This window comes from Hippoglossus hippoglossus, chromosome 4, assembly GCF_009819705.1.
Source record: "Hippoglossus hippoglossus isolate fHipHip1 chromosome 4, fHipHip1.pri, whole genome shotgun sequence".
NCBI lineage: Eukaryota > Metazoa > Chordata > Actinopteri > Pleuronectiformes > Pleuronectidae > Hippoglossus > Hippoglossus hippoglossus.
In genome coordinates this window covers 16381248-16401145 of record NC_047154.1, presented here as the reverse complement: position 1 = coordinate 16401145, position 19898 = coordinate 16381248, and the positions used below count along the sequence as shown (strand labels likewise).

Here is a 19898-nt window from a genome sequence, read left to right as displayed (position 1 = left end):
AATCTTGAATCTTGAATCTTGAACAGCTGTGTACACTGAGAGAGCCACCAGTTTATAATTTACCAGTTATCAGTTATCGATCCTGGTGAGATGTACATTTTATACAGCTAAAAGGCAATGTTATATGTATATAATACAGTTTGTATGTGTATTCGTGTAGGATTATAGCGAGAAATAAAAAAATAAAAACTCCAGCTCATTCATTACAATCAGATCGGATGGATAATGGATACAATAGCACCTATAATTCATTAGCCACGGTTTGCTGTCAGATTCGATTGGATACACAGTTGTGAAAGTATTGATATAAGGAAGTCTCTTGGTAGGTTTCTGTGTTAATTGCGTGTGCAGCAGCTGCTTGAGTCACATGCATCTCTGTGAGCGAGGCAGAGCAGGGTGGAGAAACTAAGTGCTAATCTAATGCTGCACTGCGTGCACCGGCTACACATGGGACACTCGTCAAGAAGCTCTGTGGGCTGTTAAAGCCCCAACCATCACCACTCACTCTCATCCAGGCTGAGTGCGTCTATAAAATTGCTTTTTTGCTCACTTCTTCTCCATCGATCACACACTCAGCGACTGAATCAAACGGGAGTTGGATTGTTTCCATCTCTGAGGCAGGACTGAAAACCCTTAAACATCTCTTGTTTCTGTTTTGCAGACTGAACCCCAAACCGTTGATATGTTTTCTCCACAAAAAAATGATGTTAATGTTTGTGCATAATGATTCTAATCTTCCCTCTTGACTTAATGGGCTGATTATTTAGTGATGACCTGACTTTGTTATCTAGTATCACTGAAACCAATTTAAGATAGCTCATAATTTCATTCCAGTAACCATAGGAACAGATATCAAAGCTATATGACGAAAGGAAAACTTGATCTTTCTCCGTCGTTTGATGGGACATGACAGGAAATGGGCTTCAGGAGAAAAACTGTTTAAACAATGACATCATCCAAAAAGAGTGACAGTATTTAGTGCAGTGTTTCATTTCCAGAAACAGCATTAGTGCCCTATTACAAATTGTGAGTCAGATGGTGACTTGAAGAAGATCAATGAAAAAAAAAAAACATCATCAATTCATCTTTAATATTATGTTTTCTTTTCCTACTTCAGTTACTGTTTTCCTGCTTGAACCTGCAACTATTTAGGTTATCATGTGTTTCATGCATATAGCAACACTCCTTTGTCTGGATTTTGTTTGTTTTCATCAGCAGAACTGCAAACAGGAAATGCATTTTGCTCTGTATTTAGCTCATAGTGACGTCTTCTTCTAAAGGGGATTTTTCACCTGTAGAAGTGTTAAGCTCAGAATTAAAGTGGCTAAACAAGAATCAGTGTCATCACTTGCCGGGTACACACACACAAACACGGACCCATACAAAAAGAGAGCCTTGTCCTCTCTATCCCAGCAGGGCGGCCACACCCAGTCTATGATCTCATGCTGAAGCCTTTACCATGTCTGGCCCGAGCCTCCCTGGAGGACAGAGGCAGCAGCAGGGAGGAGATAGGCAACCTCATTAGCACGATCAATTCCATAACATAGCATCTACCACTACACTGGGGCACGCCGCTTGTCCAAAACCCCCGATCGGCAGTGGCATGGCCTTCGCTCTGGCGACAGGTATTGAACTTTGCGAATGTGAAATCGATGGAAGCCCGTGCACCGATGGGTTCCAATGACGAGAACTAAACGAATGGGGGCTGCGCGGCACAAGTCACCCTGCGCTTGAACTGCTCACAACAGCCTGCTGCAAAAAGGAGGGGGAAATAAATGTTTCAATAGCATGTTCTGAGGTCTCCTCGAGAAATTAAACGCGAGCATCGGCTCACAGAAGGGGCAGTGCATTAATGTTTCATGCACATGCTTTCAGTCCAGCCGGTGCAATTCAGCAGAGAACAAAATCACAAAGAGATTTCTTTTAAAAGCCTTGATACGTTATATACTTCAAAACAAACAAAGCACTGTAGGATACAAGTCAATATCTGAATGATTTGCTGCCTCCAGTGTTCAACAACCTAATAAAAAGTAAATTAAATAACTCAACTAAATGAAAATGACTTCTTATCTCAGTTAGTTATCCTCTGCACCAGCTTCAAATCATTAGTCTTTAAGCCAGTAGTAGAGGATCAGTCTGAAGAGGCTCAGAGAGGATCTTATTTCTTGCAGTGTCATCATTGTCTAATCCTCACTGATTAAATATGTTCTCATATCCTCTGTGAATGTATTAAATAGAAGAGAAGACATTGCTCAATCCAGATTTGTTTTGTCCATGAACAAAAACTCTATCTTCTCTTCTGGGATTTGTGTGGCGATGATCTGTGACAAATGTTGGATGATTCTCAGCCAGATAAATGCACACACAGAGAAAGACGTGAAAGCGAAACACGCAAATAAACGGCAGCACAAACAAAAGACATGCAGCCTGGCAGAGAGAGATTCATTTAGAAAGCCACAGAGACAGACACCAAGAGAGAGACAATAATAGACCACGGGGAGGTGACTCTTTTAACACTTCTCACCTTTGTTGCCCATCATGACAGCGAGATGCAGCGGAGTGTTTCCTGAGGAAGAAATAAACAAGAATTTGTCGGCTGTGTTTGATAAGCTCAGAGACGTCAGCATATTCAGCTATGAGTGTCACATTTACGGTGAATCAGAAGTTAAAATTGGGAGGCACATTCTAATAAACACCAAATGATATGTTAAGTGAAACCCAATTGTGTTTTCTCCGGCCATGTCAAGCAGTATTCAAACTACTGCACCCCCCAGGCAAGGAAGTGGCCTATTATAGACACAAGGTAGGTCTGCACACACATTCAGAGAAAATAACATTTTCATTAGGTGAAGGGAGGAACAGGATTTCTTCCCAGGATGTGAAACGTGCCTCGTAAGCACTGGAGAATCCCTCAAGAGGAAGACAAACTGCCCGCTCAGCTACTCCAGGGCTCCTCTTCCAGGGAGGCCACCAGATTGGAAAGAGGGCCCCGCCTGGTAGTGGCCCTAGTGTGGTTGAGAACAGAAGCTGGAGATCAGCTGGAGTCCAACTGGATGTTGCGATAGACTGCATAGAGGAGTGCAGAGGAACAACAGAGGCCATATCTGGGCACACAAAGGTGCTGCATGGCTGTGGTGTCAGAACCAACTCTACTGTCTCCTGACACTTTATATTTAACGGCCACACTGAAAGCATCACTTCACCCAGAGGACAAAATGTTTCCTCCCATTTTCTCCCTATGAGATTTCGACAACCGGTCCAATTCCAAGGAGAAAATTTAATTTACTCACTGCTCTGAAAAATTTGATTTCAACTGAGCAACAATGAGCTTTTCTTCTCAAAACCAGCAGCCTGGTTTCAATAGATAACGCAGAACTTGCTGTCAATAGTTACTGTTTGGTTAGGGACTATTTCTTCTGTTGCATAAGGAGGCTTTGGAGGCAAGAGGCCAACTCTACAGTTGTGGTCAAGGGTTGCAATTTTTTTGATTTATGTAATTGTACAAAATTATCTCTTGAAGCTGTTCCTTTTTTAAGTCTAACAGTGTTTTTTTTTTTCTCCAGACACCAAATTTAATCCAGTTAGAGAAAGATGTATTTATTTCCATTCTGATTGGTCAATTAATGGACTGCACCAATCGTATCTATTAGTTCACTGGACCTAACACACAACTTTAATTTATCGTTGATTACTTTTGTGATTTAATATCCAATTTTACAAGCACTGATTAAAAATTTGAAATGAATCATCAATGATAATTGGTAGTTGCAGTCGTGTTATAACTCAAAACATTGGAGCATAATATCTGCATTATTTTCATGGTCTGATTCTGATACTGGAACAGAAGGTGAGAAATTATGTTTTTATGATGAGGGTGAATCAGTAACCACCCATGTTAGTGGTTTACAGCCATTCATTTTAAATTAGATTTGCCATATATGAGGCAGATGTTGTGCCAAAGTGAAGAGTGGCATGAATAATAAAGCATTACTTCTTTGTCCTTACACTGCTGGCTGTTACTCAAAGTGGAAACAACCTGATTTATTTCAGTGGCACGGTGCATCAGTTCAGCTTTAGCCTCAGTGTTTCTGCCCCAGAGGCTGAGTGTGAGTGTGAGTAAACACAAACTGCTGCCACTGAGCCACACCAGTCCACAGCGAGGCGAGCAAAGCCTGCTGGAAACTGCAGGTTCAAGTTCCACAACAACAACAACCACAACAACAGAGGCAAATGTGTCTCAGGTTATTGTCAGAGCTTTGATTTACCAGACAGACCAGATTCCAGCACTGACACAAGGGCAGGCCACCTTCTGTCTCCACACACATGTTTGAACCAGAACAAAACAATGCTGTTGTTTCAACAGTTCAGGGAGTGTCTCTGGAAATTGGGCCATTATCTGAGCAGACTTTGTCCTGTAAAAGATATGCTACCGGTCATGGGACAATGCAGCAATGTATAATTTGTGATTGGATCCTACTCCACCAACCACAATCAGTCAATTAATCAATTGATAGACACTTTATCGGCAACTATTTTGATTCTCTTTTTATCATTCTGAGTCACTTTTTAAAGAAAATTTGGATTTTGGAGGCTTTATCTGACAAAATCAGTCACCTGAAAACATCAGAGCTTTGGGAAAGATGGATAGAACTCACAATTGTCTGAATTGAGGACATATCTGACAGATGAATCAATTGATAAAGACCATAGTTAGCTGCAGCCCCGGTTGTGAATAAGCAGGAGTTTCCCTGCTGCTGGTCAGAGGACGCACAGATGAAAACCATGGGTCACTTTCCTGTTCGCTGACCAGAAGAAACTGAATGAATAAAGTTGCACGGTGGATGAATTAAACAGGGATCCAGGCCTCGACAGGGAGCAGCCTGGTTTACCTCCGGTGCTGCTGGACACTCAACGGCCTGCAAGCTACAAACTAAGCTCCGCTGCACCTTGACACAGGAGCATCGTGATGGAGCCTTGTTCTCCAGCGTGATGGAGGAACAGGTTCACTCACCGTGCACGTCTTTCTGCGCGATGTTCTGCGTCCGGATGAGCGAGGACAGGCGGCGGACATCTCCCTTAAACACGCACTCGTGCACCGGGAAGTCGTGGCCGGTTCGGAGGATGGGGTTCTTGTTGTTGTCATCGATGACATCCGACGTGGACAGCGCGTTGGTGTTGTCGTTAACCTGCTGGTTCTGCTGCTGCTGCTGCTGCGTGGACGACGACTTGACCAACTTGTGATTGCTGAAGATTTTACTCGCTCGGCTCTTGCTGCTGGTCTTGGAGGCGGCGAAGGTCCCGGTGGCAGCCTCCTCGTCCGGCTCCAGGAGGTCCTCGTCCTTGCTCGGCCTCTGGTCCTTGCGCAGGGAGCGGACCTTCTCCCCGGTCATTTTCCCCAAACCCGTCGCCGCTAACGGAGCAGAGGGCGTCTCGTCGCGGACGATGACCCTCCGGACCAACCGATGCGAAGTGTTCACGCACACGCCGAGAGCCGCACCGCATGAAAACACTTCCCGCGGACACTGGAGAGTGTGAAGAAGGAGAGGAAATGGAGACGAACGGGAGGCAGCTTCCGTTTAGCGCCGGTTTTCTAATGAAAACAAACAGTCCGCTCCCCTCGTATCTTTCCAAAGCGTCGCTGCTCAACGTCAGCGGCTCCGGTGGACGAGGAGATGCAGCTTCCGCCTCGTAGTATCGCGAGAGTTCCGGAGAGGTTACTAACGGTCACGTGACTGTACATGTATACAGTCTATGCTACTACCGTAGACTGTATATATAAACTACAAAGTTTATATATATATTGCTCCTACTCACTGAGGATCCTCTATTTTAAAGTCGCTTTAAAACCAGGATCATGATCACTAATCAAAACTCATTAATCATTAAGAGCAGCTGATGTAGGCTGCTATAATGTAAAAGAGTGAAATACGATGTACATTTGCTTATAACTATAGTTGATTGTTAATAAATTGATTAGAAAATAACAAATCAAATACATGTTTCAACGCTATTCTGATGTAATTACTTTTAAATCTACTTTTATAAATTATAGATTTTGGTAATGAACTAATCATCTCTAATTTTTAAAGCAAAATTAGACAAATGAATCCAACAGTTTTGTTTTTATCTATCGATCTACAGCACAACCAATATTGAAAATTGCCCGATAGGAGCCATATTGGTATCTGCGTTTATGTTTGCTGATGTGAGAACTTGCAGAGAAAACAATGCAGGGCAGATTTATGTTTACATTTTGCTTTTTAAAATATCTTGGTTTAAGTTGTATTCATTGAGTTTTCTTTTATATTTACAGCTATGTATTAAAAAGTTTGTGGTTAAACTGTAAATAATCAAGCCTCAATTACATTTCTTTGTCTTGAGGGTTCGGTAACAACATCTTGCAAACTTTGCAGGATTCAAACCTGTCGTGTAAGGTTATAAGTTCAGGCTAGGCAGAATGAGGCAGACTCATAACAGTGAGTGTTATAGTTTTATCACTATTAAACTATGGAGCACTTCTCCCCCTATGGCCCACGAATGGAAACAACAGCCACACTTGTGTGAGCGTGTGTGAGCGTGTGTGTGTGTGTGTGTGTGTGTGTGTGTGTGTGTGTGTGTGTGCGTGTACGTATGTGTGCGTGTGTGTGTGTGTGTGGCACAAGCGACAGAAAAATACCCATAAATGGAATGAAGCATTTCACAACTACAGCTGTTATGGTGATGGTTCGGAAACACCATGAGTATTACAGTTGCTGCATGGTGAGAAGGACCTCATGGGGGTGGGGGCCAGGGGGGGCCAGTTGTTTCTGGCCCTGCTGGTCTCCACTGTACATGGCCTCTGGTGTTTCATGATTTCCCCCCAGCCACCACAAAGCCAACCAGTAGAAATGATCAGTGATCAAATGATTCATTGATTGAGAAGGATTTCTCAGAACGTGTGACAGTAAAATCCTGTGAAAATGTGAAAAACGAACCAGTAGCAGCTTTTCTAACGTGAATGTGTTCTTGCATATCAAAGCGCTCTTGTGAGAGGGGGGAGGACCGGGAGGAGTAAATCAGTAATCAAATTGGTCAGAAGGGCCCTCCCTGACTCAAACGACAGGAAGTGTTGCATCAGTATGGCACACAAACACACACACACACACACACGCGCACACTTCCAACACGCACACAAAAGAGCAGACCCACAAAGAACGCACACAACGTGCTGAGTCACGTGGCTTTTACTCCCCTGCCCACGCACCAATCAGCACCGGGCGTCCCGTGTTGATGGCCGCTGATTGGCCGGGGCGGAGAAGCGCAGCGCACTGTTAAATGGTTTCTCCGTTAACCGGTCTGCGGTAAACTCCTCCCGGGTCCACCGCGGGTCACAGCAGCCATGGATCCCAAGCAGAAGACCGATGATCGGGGCGACGTGTTCGCCGGTTTCCGCTCGACGTTCAAGTCCTTCGCCACCGAGGCCATTCACGTGGGTCAGGAGCCGGAGCAGTGGAAGTCGATGGCCGTGGTGCCGCCGATCTCCCTCTCCACCACCTTCAAGCAGCACGGACCGGGGAACCACGCCGTAAGTAGCCGCCGCCCGCAGCTCGGGTTACCCGGCAGGCTGGAGGGTGGAGGGGGTCGTTACTAAACATGTCAGTTAAGCTTAAGGCGCCGTCATTACATCACCATAATGTCCGTTCTCTTTAGCAACAATCACAACAAATGAATGAGATCTGAAACAAAGTCCTATAATATGAAAATGTATATTTATATAATATAAATCAATGTGCTCCTGTGACTGATTAATTATCATATACAACATTATCAGTATTAACGCTTCATTGCATTAGCAGTACATTGTACAGTAAATACAATGTGGTACGTGGGTTCAATGTTTCCCAACCTATAGGATCTAGGAACATCCAAAATAGAAATAAAAATCTATTCTGCTTCATACATTTGTATTTTCATTTTCGTGAAATGTTCGATTATGTGACCGATCTGAGCCTCAAACTGCTCAAATAAAACCACGTGAGAAAGTTCAGTGGCGGAAGCTGGGGGGTGAACCGCTCCTGGACATCTGAAGCATGACGAAGCATTCTCGGGTTGTTTCTATAACCTGATTTTGTTACAACAAACAATTTGAATACATTCATAGTTTAAATGTACAATTAGATCAGTTAGATTAGATCTTCTGCAAAGTAGCATGGGATACATGTGCTCAAGTACAGTACAAGTACGTCAAGATTGTATAAGATATCGATTATAAAGACAAATGTAGAGGTAAAAGAAAATAATATTTAACTTGTGTCATCTGCATACACTGAAATATTGGCGTTTATATCCCTAATTTCCAATCCCTCCGTCATTAGAGCTTATTTTTAAATGGCTAGTTTTTCCATAAAAATTACAATAATAATGTTGTTTTAATCCTTTCCTGTATGAAAATATGATGATGAAATAAAAAATGTTCCGGTAATCTATTTACTATATAGAATACCTTCAACTGGAGCACGATGCTCCGTATTAGAAATGCATAAATATTGGGACGAACTATGCAGGGAAATAAAAAACATATACACAAGTATGTTAGATAATGTTGTGGAATGACTGTGTGGCCTGAATCCAGGCTAAAACCATCCTGTGTGGAACATTTCTTCTCCACCCTATCACTTCCTCTCTAATTTTCAGTTTGCGCAAAAAGTGTGTGTGTAAAGTTCTCTTGAACAAGCTCCATCAATGATTATACACCAAAAGTCCACTATAGTGCCATGAGAACGGCTAATAACATCACATAAAATGAGTTTATGAGAGCTGGAGTCATTTAGGTTTTCACACAAAAGAAAGAAAGAAATACCCCAACGCACCACTCGCGCTGATCTCACCTCTTGACCTTATTTTCCAGACCCTGGTGTGTTTATCCCCATTACTCCACCAATTTTATTGTTGCTGTTTGTTAAACCCTCAACCCAGAGTTAACTTGTCTTTACAACTGCATGGCTACAGCTGGCCTTGTTGACTCAAACTACAAACTACAACAACCATGTGTTCAAGGCCATTCAGGCTCCATTTATTGCCATAGGCAGCAGACTCCAGGCCAGTCTTCACACCATTTGTCCTGATGTATCTTGTTTTAATGGGAATCAACTCTGTTTCTGCTCCTAAAATCTAAAACACTCTCCTCAGAACTGTTTAACATCAGTCATTCTGTCCATAGTATAAATCTTCTTCTGTATTTTACTCACTTTGCCTTGTAGACACTGTGCAAAGCTGTAGACAAGACACGACCTTAAGCTGTATTTGCTATATTTATTGAAGAACTTTCTTAGTATCACTTTTACCAGTGTGCTCATGTAACAGCTCAAGCTGTTTCCAAGTAAAGAGGTTGGATGCTGTCCTTACTCACCTTACATTGTTATTTTATCACTCATCAGTTTCGGTCTCTTACATCACACTCTGGTTTGTCAGTTTTCAGTCTTGTGCCAACACTTGTTTTTCAATGGATAATCAAACAAAAGGTAAACTTTAATTGCAGCAAAGGCAAACAAGAATTTATGCTGCAATAAGGCATGGTATTATAACACACTTGGGTTGTGGCAACCTGTTGCCTATATTATACAATATATTATGTAAATGTTTGTGTTGGTTACTGAAATGTTGTATTAATGTTCTCATGCAGGGGTTTGAGTACAGCCGCAGTGGAAATCCTACAAGGAACTGTCTTGAGAAGGCCGTGGCAGCTCTGGATGGAGCAAAGTACAGTAAGTTGTTATTCATGTGACAAAAGGAGGTGTAACACTATAATTAATCTACCTCAGATTTGTAAAACGTTGCGTCTGTTTTTTTTCCCATGCAGGCCTTGCTCTCGCCTCAGGGCTTGCTGCCACAGTGACAATAACTCACATGCTCAAAACAGGTGATGGGATCGTCTGCATGGATGACGTGTACGGAGGTGAGTGACCTTTCTGAGGCCTGGGCCGAACACAAACATATGCCTACTAGATGTTTTCTTAGACCATCAGATACTCACAGTTTGCGGGATGCTACTAGTGTTTGGCATAACAGTACTTTTCGGTGTACTGAATCACCAGGATCAGTACATTTAAACCTGAAACACAGATGAACGCTCTTAAGCTCATTAATTAGCGAATTGAAAACAGACAATTTCAGTGGATGAACTTAAAGCTGTCCCACTCCATTTTATGAAATAAAATATCAGGTATACTTCTCGTTATACATAAAGGAGAATAAAGAGGCGCACATTCACTCAAACTGCCTTTACACCATTAGCGAGTGGACGCGGGTTATTTTAAAAATTTGAAAATCGCTAAAACAGCTGTTGTCTCCATGTGTCTGTCTATGTGAGAATGCAAATGTCCAAGTGAGAGGCTTCAGGGTTTCTCCAACCAGCAATACTGGATATTCTCTGAATGAGTCCATGTGAGGAAAACTGTTAGATCCACCGGGGTTTCACTATTAGTCACTTGTACAAAATGGTGGGTCTTACATGAAACGAGCCGGGTTTGAACCATAAGTGGAGCTATGTTTGAAAGTGTTGACTGAGTTTCACTTTGGTTATTTCAAGGAACAAATCGCTACTTCCAAAGAATCGCCACTGAAGTCGGCCTGGAGGTGTCGTTTGCTGATTGTACAAAACCAGAGCTGGTGAAGGCGGCACTGAAGCCCAACACAAAAGTAAGTCAAAGCACTTTTTACAGTTTATTGTTTGTGGTTCCTGTAGGTTCCTCCCAACTGATTGGTATTTAATTAACCACTTACTCTACTGAAGATATAACATGAAACTATTCTATATATGCGGTTGTCTTGTCCACTTCACTCCTAAATGTTTCCAAAAATATTCAAACCCAGAGAAATCCCCAATTTTATTCAAGTTAACAGGACGTTTTATTTTGGTCGCATTTTAATTGGGTCGTATCCACTTTACCTGTGGCTTTGCCTGTCTCTGCCTCAACTTTTAGGCCAAACGATATATGAAGAAGAAGAAACAGTTCGCCAGTCTGCTGTGTTTTCCTTCCACTGTTTGAATAGGTCACTCGCAAGCGATCATTAGTATTCTCGGCTGTTTGCTGCGTAACGTGAATAAAACCTTAATACATGACCTCATCCCTGAACGTTATTTGCACCTTTCCGTGTCAGGAGGATTTTTCACCAGCAGTGTTGGTGACGACAACAACTCCCATGATCCCACGCTGCTTGACAACATCATCAAACTAGGTCTTTTATTATTGTTTGGATTCAGAGACCCCTAGAGGCCAAGTTACATATTGTACATTTAAATAAATTATTAAAAAAAATCCCTCAAAGCATATTCAGATCCAGCTTTACTGTTATGTGGTAAAACAGGGTTTGTGTCTCCTCCCTTGTGTGTGTGTGTGTGATAATCGTTGTATGTCTTTATGTCAAATGCTCTGATGGAGCTGCAGTGACCCTCCTGCTCATGCAGCTGCAGAGAAATGACTCCCTCTCCCCTCTGGCCTGTAGCTGGTGTGGATCGAGACGCCCACCAACCCCACGATGAAGGTCGTCGACATCAAGGCCTGCTCCGACGTGATCCACGAGCACAACAAAGACATTGTGGTGGTTGTGGACAACACCTTCATGTCCGCCTACTTCCAGGTGAGGGTGACAGATGTGCTCTTCGTGCTCTTTTGATTTTCAAATAGCTCTTCAATCATTTCCTGCAATCACATTCCAGCTCATGTGGAAACAAACGGCTGAATGATTAACTCAGATGTTTGTCCTGTTCACTCGTAGCGTCCTTTGGCTTTGGGAGCTGATATTTGTATGTATTCAGCCACCAAATACATGAACGGTAGGTTGTGTACATTTTCCCATTTTGACCCCTATACAAAGACAAACACACACACACACACACAAATGAAACATGTTTTGTCTCTCAGACTTCTCTCTTTTTATTCCTGTCCTGATTTCTCAGGTCACAGTGATGTGGTGATGGGTCTGGTTTCAACGAACCGGGATGATTTGAATGAGCGACTGAGGTTTCTGCAAAACGGTGTGTACTAACTAAACGAATACAACTACTCATGTTGTCTGCAAAACACAAAAAGCTAGTCATCATCATCATCGTCATGTCTTGTGAGTAATTTCTTGGATCTCAGACACGAAAAGTAGAGACTTACCCACTGTGCTGAACTGGTTATTCCAGCTTTACGTACATTCACCAGTTAATGAACCGGACAATACCCCAGAGGCCTAACGTCTAAACCAGTGCAAAAGCTTTTCATCAGGAAGTGGATGCTTGTTTAGGTGTTTGTTGTTTGACTGATCTGGGTTTTGTTTTTTACTTTCTATGTTTTCTTCACGTGTTGTTGTTCAGCACTGGGTGGTGTACCATCTCCATTTGACTGCTTCCTGTGCAACCGCGGACTCAAGACGCTACACCTTCGGATGGAGCGGCACTTCAAGAATGCCATGGGGGCAGCCAAATTTCTCGAGGCTGATCCCAGGGTGGAGCGAGTCATCTTTCCAGGTAATCGCATGTCACTTAAAATATAAAACCCTTATAACAAGCCATAAGATATAAGAGATAAGATAATAAAAGAGAAGCCAAAGTGTCTTGATTGCCCTCTAGTGGTTGGCTGCATAAGTCACAAACCTTGCATCCTCTATTTTAGCAGATGGGAAAAGGACCAAATTGAAATGATAAAGTCAAACAAATTTTTCTCAAAGATGGTACTTTTTAACCACACAGATCCAAGTAACCTTATCCTGGTAAGTTTGGTTTAAGTGAGTTATCTGATGCTTAAAAAACGTAGTGATACGTCATGATTGACAGCTGAGACTGACTCCCGATTGGTCGAAATTTATATCAGCAGGACTTTGCCACCGCGGGTCCATCTCCTGATCACTACTGCACAGATTCTGCAAGTTATGTCTTTGCCACAAGATGGCAGCGTTCTAATATTATAAATATTTAATTAATAATTCCGCATAGTGGTAGGAAGTGGAGTTGTGTCGTCTATCTCTGTATCGTGTTTATGGTTTATCTTCCCTGAGTCATGCCCCACCTTTCCACTAAATTTCATGGGAATCAGTTCAGTAGTTAGTGTTATCGTCAGTCTGAGACAAAAAACAGCGATGACAGCCTTGTCTGGCGAACATTTTATTCACTGCTCATATATCACCATTACAGTGTTACGTGCCTTCTTACCCCAGTGTCAAACTGTTGGTGTTGAGAAACTTTACATAAATCACAGTAAACCGAGGACACAGTTGATGCTGTGCTTTTTGTGGGTCGTTTTAGTTCATGTTGCCCAAGAGGCTTGTGAAAGATTAACTACAAGCCTTCATGTTTTATGTTTCTAAGAAAATAAAGCATCTTATTATTTGATGCAAAAGAGCCCCATCCTAAAAGGAGAGTCATGCTTGTGTTGCGTTTCGCCCACTTAGGATCTGTTCAAAAACTTTCTTTAACAAGTGGGTCCTTCTGTTCAAAGCCTCAAGTCAAAACCAGCCAGGGCTCATGAGCAAAGGCAATGTATTCCTCAGTCAAACCAACAAAACCGGACATACTTATTTAAAAAGAATGATGTAATGTGGGTTAAAGGTCCCGCCTCTGCTTGTCTCTGCTTAGGGTGTAATTAAAGGATTTGTCTTCTTGTCTTACTGTTTTTTTGTGTCTTCCCTCTGTCGAACAACGCAGGCCTGCCCTCTCACCCGCAGCACGAGGTGATGAAGAAACAATGCACCGGGTGTCCAGGCATGATCACCTTCTACATCAAGGGGACCCTCGAGCATGCCAGCACCTTCCTCAGTAACCTCAAAGTAATTTGGCTGGAAATATTGTTTTTATAAAGTGGGTGTTGTTGTGTGACTGGAAGGGTGATTATGCCAAACGGCTGGATTCGATTTCTGGTCTGACGGGAAAGCTTAAGGGAGGAACACATCAGTGTCATAACTAGAAAACCACTGAAGGTGTTTCCTGGTGGCGGTTTTAGACATTTTAGACAAGTAAAACAGCTGAAGTTCTGACGTAAATCACTAATTTCAATATTTTATTAAAAAAAAGATGCCGAGGGTAAAACTAAACTGTTTTCATTAAGATCCATGTATTATTCACTGAGAAATCAAGGAGATGCTGAAAAAACATCTTACAATGTTAAAAGAATTATCCGCCCTCTGATCCATTTCTGAAATAGTTCTTCCCGGCGGACACCACATTGTTCCCACAAGTTTCGTGGTAATCCATCCAGTAGTTTTTGCGTAATCTTTCTTGCAAACAAACCAACAAACAAAAGGACAGGGGTGAAAACATAAACCTCATGGATGCAATTAAAAAGTTTCTCAAATTTCTTCCAGAAATCTAGATATTTGTAGGATTTTGTAAGTATATTTGTCACCCGACTTTCTCCTCTAAAGACAGATATTTAACTTTATTTTCTTGTTGGTTTTGGACGTCTCCATCTAATTGAATCAGGCCTCAGTATTATTAAATGGCTCATTTTGTCTCACAAACACCTTATTGTATTTTAAAGAAAATGACACTTTGGTTGATCATCTTCTATTTGTGGCTTTTACTCATTTTCTCATTGTGTGCATTATTACTTTATGATCTCTATTTTTCTTGTTTCAGATATTTGCGATAGCCGAGAGTCTCGGTGGTTACGAGAGTTTAGCTGAACATCCGTAAGTATCACAAAATAAATTCTTTTAGTACTTTGTTAGTTATTCTCTGCACCCAGAGGCTGATTGTAACAAATAGCACCACATGGGGGCAGCAGAGATCAAGAAGAAATCCCTATCTGAATCACGTAGAGAGGCTTAAATTAGACACTTTATTTTCATTATGAAGTCTCAGCTCTAATCTCTGTTGAAGCATCAGGATGTTTTTTTTCTGTATCAGGCTCATATGTTGGTGTCTCTATCCTCTTTATCATAATTCAGGGCGATTATGACCCACGCATCAGTGCCGGAGAAGGAGAGGTGTTTGCTGGGGATCAGCGACACACTGATCAGACTCTCTGTGGGCCTGGAGGATGAGGCCGACATCATTGCAGACCTGGAGCAGGCGCTGGCTGCTGCTGTGAGTATCAGACACAATGACACATTAATGAGTGATAACAGCCCTCATCCCGTCCTTTAAGACGGAAACAGCTGGCTTGAGAAAGTTAGGTTCCTCTACTTTGTGCAAAATAACTTGGTCAGAAAAATGTGTTGAATTTTCCAACATACAGAACAACTAGTATGACTCAGAGGTGTGTTATGAGCAGTTAACATGAGATCTCAAACAATCTCTGAGAAAACAAAACCCGCCCGAGTGAGACAGGTTTGAAGAGTTAAACTGCAGGTAACCTGTAATTCAGGTTTGAGACAGAAAGCCGGTTGTCCATCCTTCCCTCCCGCCCTTGTGAACATGATTGTGTCCGGCAACCTTTTATCAAAGCCAGCCACCTGTCAGTGACTTTAACCTTGTGGCTGATAAGTGCACATGTCTGATAAATCTAGTTTTGACTCGCTGTTTATGCATCTCAGCATATTTTTTATTTTATGTCAAAGTGTAAAGAAACCTAGAAAAACAAGGTCAAATACACAAGTTAACTTAATGAATAATAAGCATTTTCCAGCAGCAGGGAAATAAACTACTACTACATAAAATAAACTACTATGTTATTGCCCCCGCAGTTGTAAATGAGAATAAAATCCCCTAAAGTCATCAAGCACAGCAATACAAAACCCAGTTTGTGTTCATGTAAAGACAGTTCACTCCATACACACAGAGGTTTAATTGAGCCTTTACGTTTGTATAATGATCATTACATTCAGTCCCTTTATTTCACACAGTGCAGTGTTTTCATTGGGACCTCATGAGGACACAGGCAGGATTTGTATTCTAAATTAGCTGTAATTTAATACGACACTCTCATGGTCCATGACACTCAATCTGAAAGCTGGCCAACAGAGCAGCTGACACAAATGTAACGCTATTTAATGCAGCACAGTGTCTCCACGGCACCACAGCTTCATGGTTCGAGTGTTATGAAGAGGATCCAGATGTTACAGATGTGTGACTCACTAATGATTAATCGGAGGGTAAATGGACCCATGGCTCTATGTACTTTACAGTTGAAAGGCTATATCTGATCTCAGCGGTGCATGGGATCCATCACTCGAGTCGATACCTGCACTTGTGGACAGGATTTTAAGAAAAATGAAGATTGCATTACAGTTTCCGTGAATCTATTTTTTGTAAATCTTCGGCGAATCTATGAAACCCTTCCCATACGGAGTTATGGCTGCAAATTGTTTACTTTCAGAACATATACAAGCAGAAAACAAACCATATGTTTGACCTGTATAGTGTTAATTAAGGCACATTAGTCAAAACTGAAGGCAAACCCCTCCTGGAGATGTGGTAATTATCTTGGGAACATTTAGGGAGAGCCAGGACAGGAAGGGTTGCAGACCAGGATTGAGTTAAGTGTGCAGCGGTTTCATTTTGTGCACTTTGTGTCGGGCTTTGTCGTATCCACCCATCCCATAAACCCACTCTCTTTCTGCTGCACAGCCAAGGATCTGTTTTCCTAAAGCACAGTTGCTAACTACATTAGCAACTTAAATATATTACATTTTCTCATTTGGCTTTTATCCAAAGTGGCTTATAACTGAGGGACGATGCGAAAGCTTCAAGAATCAAGGTCAAAGCTGTTAGTGAGCATTTGGATGCTGCATGCATTAATTGCCACATTGTTAGCAAGTAGGACAGAGGGATTCAAACCTATTAACCTTGTGCCAGCAGAGAAGGTGGGTTACCGGCTGCACCACAGGGATGACATATTCAGAAGCATGCCGCTGCAATTGTCTCTAAAGCTGTGTAGAGGATAAAGTTTGAAATAACCTGGCAACTGTCGCTTTGTGCCAGCAGCAGCACCATGTAGTGGGGGTGGCACAGTGATTCAATGGTTAGCGCTGTCGCCTCACTGCAAGAAAAGTTCCCAGTTTGAATCCCTGCGTCGGCGGGTTGCTCTCCTGGAGTTCGCATGTTCTCCTGTGTTAGTACAGATTTTCTCCAGGTACTCCTGCTTCCTCCCATAGTCCAAAAACAGATCGGGGATAGGTTAATTGGAGACTCTAAATTGACCATAGATGTGGATGTGAGAGTGACTGGTTGTTGCTCTATGTTGGCCCTGTGATACACTGGCGACCTCTCCAGGGTGTATGCTGCCTCTCACCCAGTGTCAGCTGGGATTGGCTCCAGCTCGCCACGACCCCCAGAGGATAAGCCGTATAGATGATGGATGTATCAGGTTTTGGTAACATTGGGAACTTGCTTACTAAGAAACATATTGTTAAGTGACACAGGTATCGTTGAGTTGTGTAGTTTGACGATGCAGAGGAAGACAGCTAGTCACCATGTTAGGTAAACCTCGCTCAGTTTCAGCTTTTCTCTACTGTGAACTGTTAACCCCTTATATCTTTAATCATTTTCATGAATCACCTTTCTCTCTCCAATTGAACAGAAAGTGGCTCTAAGTTTTTATTACACTTCTGTCCCACTCTCTGCTCTCGCATGAGGTTTTATCAAATAAAGAAGGTTTCAATCAAATCTTATTCTTTCCAGTGGACCTTCTATGAGTATGTGTGTATTTTATATTATGCGTAGATGCATTAAAAGAAAGCAACTTAAAATGAATGGAATTGCTCGGTTGCAGCAGCTTATCTGAAGAGCAGATTTGGTTGAGATTTGATCACATTAAAACCAAATCGACTGAGCTCCTGTGTGCTGGTTTTGAATGAATCACCACAAAAGTGCGTCTATCGACCTTATCGCCATCAGGAGAGAATTTGAATTCCTCTCAAACCCTCTCTGCTGCCTCATGCAGCCATATCCTGTGTTGTGGCCTGCACCTTCTCTCCACAGGATTCAGATGTCATTTCTGAATCCCTCTGCTGCTCCTCTGTAGCGAATGGAAATTAAATGGAGACAAATGTCTCTAATGACCGTCTGTGTCTGGCCTGGGAAAAAGCAACTTGTGATCGGTTGCGCGTTTAATTGGATGGGACGTCAGGTCAGACGGAGGCAGGTGGTTAAAGTTCCGGTCAAGCCTCCTCCTCATCCAGGGGTCGGTTTTGAGTCACACTTGGCTGCTGGTTAATCATTTGAAACCTCTGCGGGTGAATTCCATTAATTATATTTTGTCTGAAAAATGTTTGGTCTGTGGCGTCCGGTTTTCTCTTTGTCAATCTGCTTTGGACTCGCGGCCGTGGGAGACACTTTGGAGGAGAAAGGAGGAGTGTGGATTGTGCCTCTTTTTCTATGCTCCACGAAAACATGTCATTCCTGAAAAATCCTGCTGAAATCCTCAGTGTTGATTGGACTTTTTCTTTCTCCCCTTTCTTAGCATCCAATGAAGAATTGAAATGTCTTCAAACGTCCTCACTGAGGTTGAATAGGTCACAGTGACAGAAGACTGGAGGCACCTGAAGTCGTAAAACATTGCAGATCAACTCATGGCGCCTCGTGACCAGCAGTCAAGCAGCATCAATCAGGGAAAAACCTGCTCCCCTAAAATGATACAAATCCTACTATCGCTGAGTAATTAATACAATGTTTTTAATAATTATTTTAACCCAAGTTGAAATCTTATTTATCTCATGCTGGGTTTGCTTGTTTTTATGTTTCTATGTGTTTTTTGTTTTCATTTGGAACGTTTTAAAATTCTTATTCATTCAGCCTGACATGATATTCAAGTTTTTGGGTCAAAGACAAATAAAGCTTCCACAAAGGTATTTTTAAAAACTTGTCTCAGAATGGATGTCATTCCTGTTTTCAAAAGAATTTAAACAGTGTGTTTAAACAAGTCTAATTTGTTAAATTACATTTTAAAGTGTTGGAATTCACTTCCTCACTGTATTTTGAACTTCACAGCCTAGAAAATGTCAGGTGGGGGAATACGGGAGTCTGCCATCCCCCTTTAAACCAAAACAAGACCCCTAGATTTTTCGAACCTGTTCATCAGTGGAGACGCCCCTTCAAGAGGTACAAGGTTTGAGGACCTCACAGACCGAGTCAGATGTTTGACACCTCTGTATCGATGGACAGAGAAGCTTCTACAATATCCTGCAGCTCTTTGACTAACCAAAGCCCCATCTGCCTCTGGGAGGATGAGAGGTGCTTGGTTTGTGTTCTTAGCATTAACATAATTCTCTCCACCCTGATGCAAGTGCCGATAGAAAGACCATAATGTGGATGAACATGTTGTTCAGGTTCCAGGTCACCCTACCATATAGGACTGGCCATCAGAATGAATCTTGGGCTGTTGAGAAGCCTGGTACAGGGGTGGGCCATCGCAACATCAGCATTTAGAGTTTCTGTATGTACCTTAATGTCACAGGTGGTCTCGTCCTCAGTGCCAATCAATCCCCTTTAGAACTCCACACGTGGTGGTGGCGACCGGAGGCCAGACTTCTACTTATCCTTCCCCTGTTAATCCTTAAATTACCTCGATCTATTACCATGCACCAGATTTGCAGTCTCTCGTTCCCTCTGCCCCCTCTCCCCATCTCCCTGTTGCACTTTGCCAGTGCATCAACACCTCCTGTCACAGGAATGGTGTTATTGTTAATTCTTATTTCCCAGCAGGGCTGTGTAGGCAGAATTTTTTATCAGCTCCCAGACAGAAGGGACAGCTCCCAGACTGCTAGGAGATATTCAGTGAATTTGACAAAAGGCGTATTGGATTAGATCTATTAAAACTGTTCTTCAGGCTGCTTCTTAGTATGGATGCACAGTCACTAATATTATTCCTCATGTTTTAATTTAATCAGGGTATTTGCCATTAAATGAGGGTCATGCATTATTCGGAGCAAACTTTAGCCGCAGTGACAATGTTCAAGGTTTACTTTTTGTAAGTGAAGACTGTTAAAGGAGAGCTTTG

General features: G+C 42.3%; 2 protein-coding genes across 4 annotated transcripts in view; one reads left to right on the top strand and one right to left on the bottom strand.

Moving 5' to 3' along the window:
• The window catches only part of ankrd13c (ankyrin repeat domain 13C), a 31287-nt gene extending 25600 nt beyond the window's left edge, over nt 1-5687 (bottom strand). Inside the window, exons 1-2 of one of the 2 annotated variants that reach the window (XR_004613646.1) lie at nt 5012-5644; nt 2525-2566 (exon numbers count right to left, since the gene is read on the bottom strand). Coding sequence is in view for 1 of the 2 variants with exons in the window: in XM_034583106.1 (XP_034438997.1) it covers nt 2525-2566; nt 5012-5390 (421 nt within the window). In the remaining variant the exon portion in view is untranslated. Of the gene's footprint in view, nt 1-2524; nt 2567-5011 lie in introns of both variants that reach the window. The other variant, XM_034583106.1, reaches the window with a different exon arrangement.
• A 1594-nt stretch (nt 5688-7281) lies between these two features.
• cth (cystathionase (cystathionine gamma-lyase)) lies at nt 7282-18764 on the top strand. Of its 2 annotated transcripts, XM_034583194.1 has the most exons (13): nt 7379-7564; nt 9662-9743; nt 9839-9934; nt 10568-10677; nt 11485-11619; nt 11758-11815; nt 11939-12016; nt 12341-12493; nt 13667-13788; nt 14597-14649; nt 14908-15046; nt 18363-18388; nt 18425-18764. In XM_034583194.1, the coding sequence occupies exons 1-12, from the start codon at nt 7379-7381 to the stop codon at nt 18378-18380; spliced, it is 1230 nt and encodes a 409-aa protein (XP_034439085.1). In that variant the 3' UTR covers nt 18381-18388; nt 18425-18764. The 2 variants fall into 2 exon arrangements, with proteins under 2 accessions (XP_034439084.1, XP_034439085.1); XM_034583193.1 differs by having other exon boundaries at nt 7282-7564; nt 18363-18754.
• The last annotated feature ends 1134 nt before the right edge of the window (nt 18765-19898 follow it).

What these genes read in the sequence shown, in the direction of transcription:
- cth (XM_034583194.1), top strand. Translation starts at nt 7,379, where the DNA reads ATGGATCCCAAGCAGAAGACCGATGATCGGGGCGACGTGTTCGCCGGT. An exon ending in GGAGCGAGTCATCTTTCCAG is followed by an intron (nt 12,494 to 13,666) that starts GTAATCGCATGT and finishes CGAACAACGCAG; the next exon opens with GCCTGCCCTCTCACCCGCAG. An exon ending in CCTTCCTCAGTAACCTCAAA is followed by an intron (nt 13,789 to 14,596) that starts GTAATTTGGCTG and finishes TTCTTGTTTCAG; the next exon opens with ATATTTGCGATAGCCGAGAG.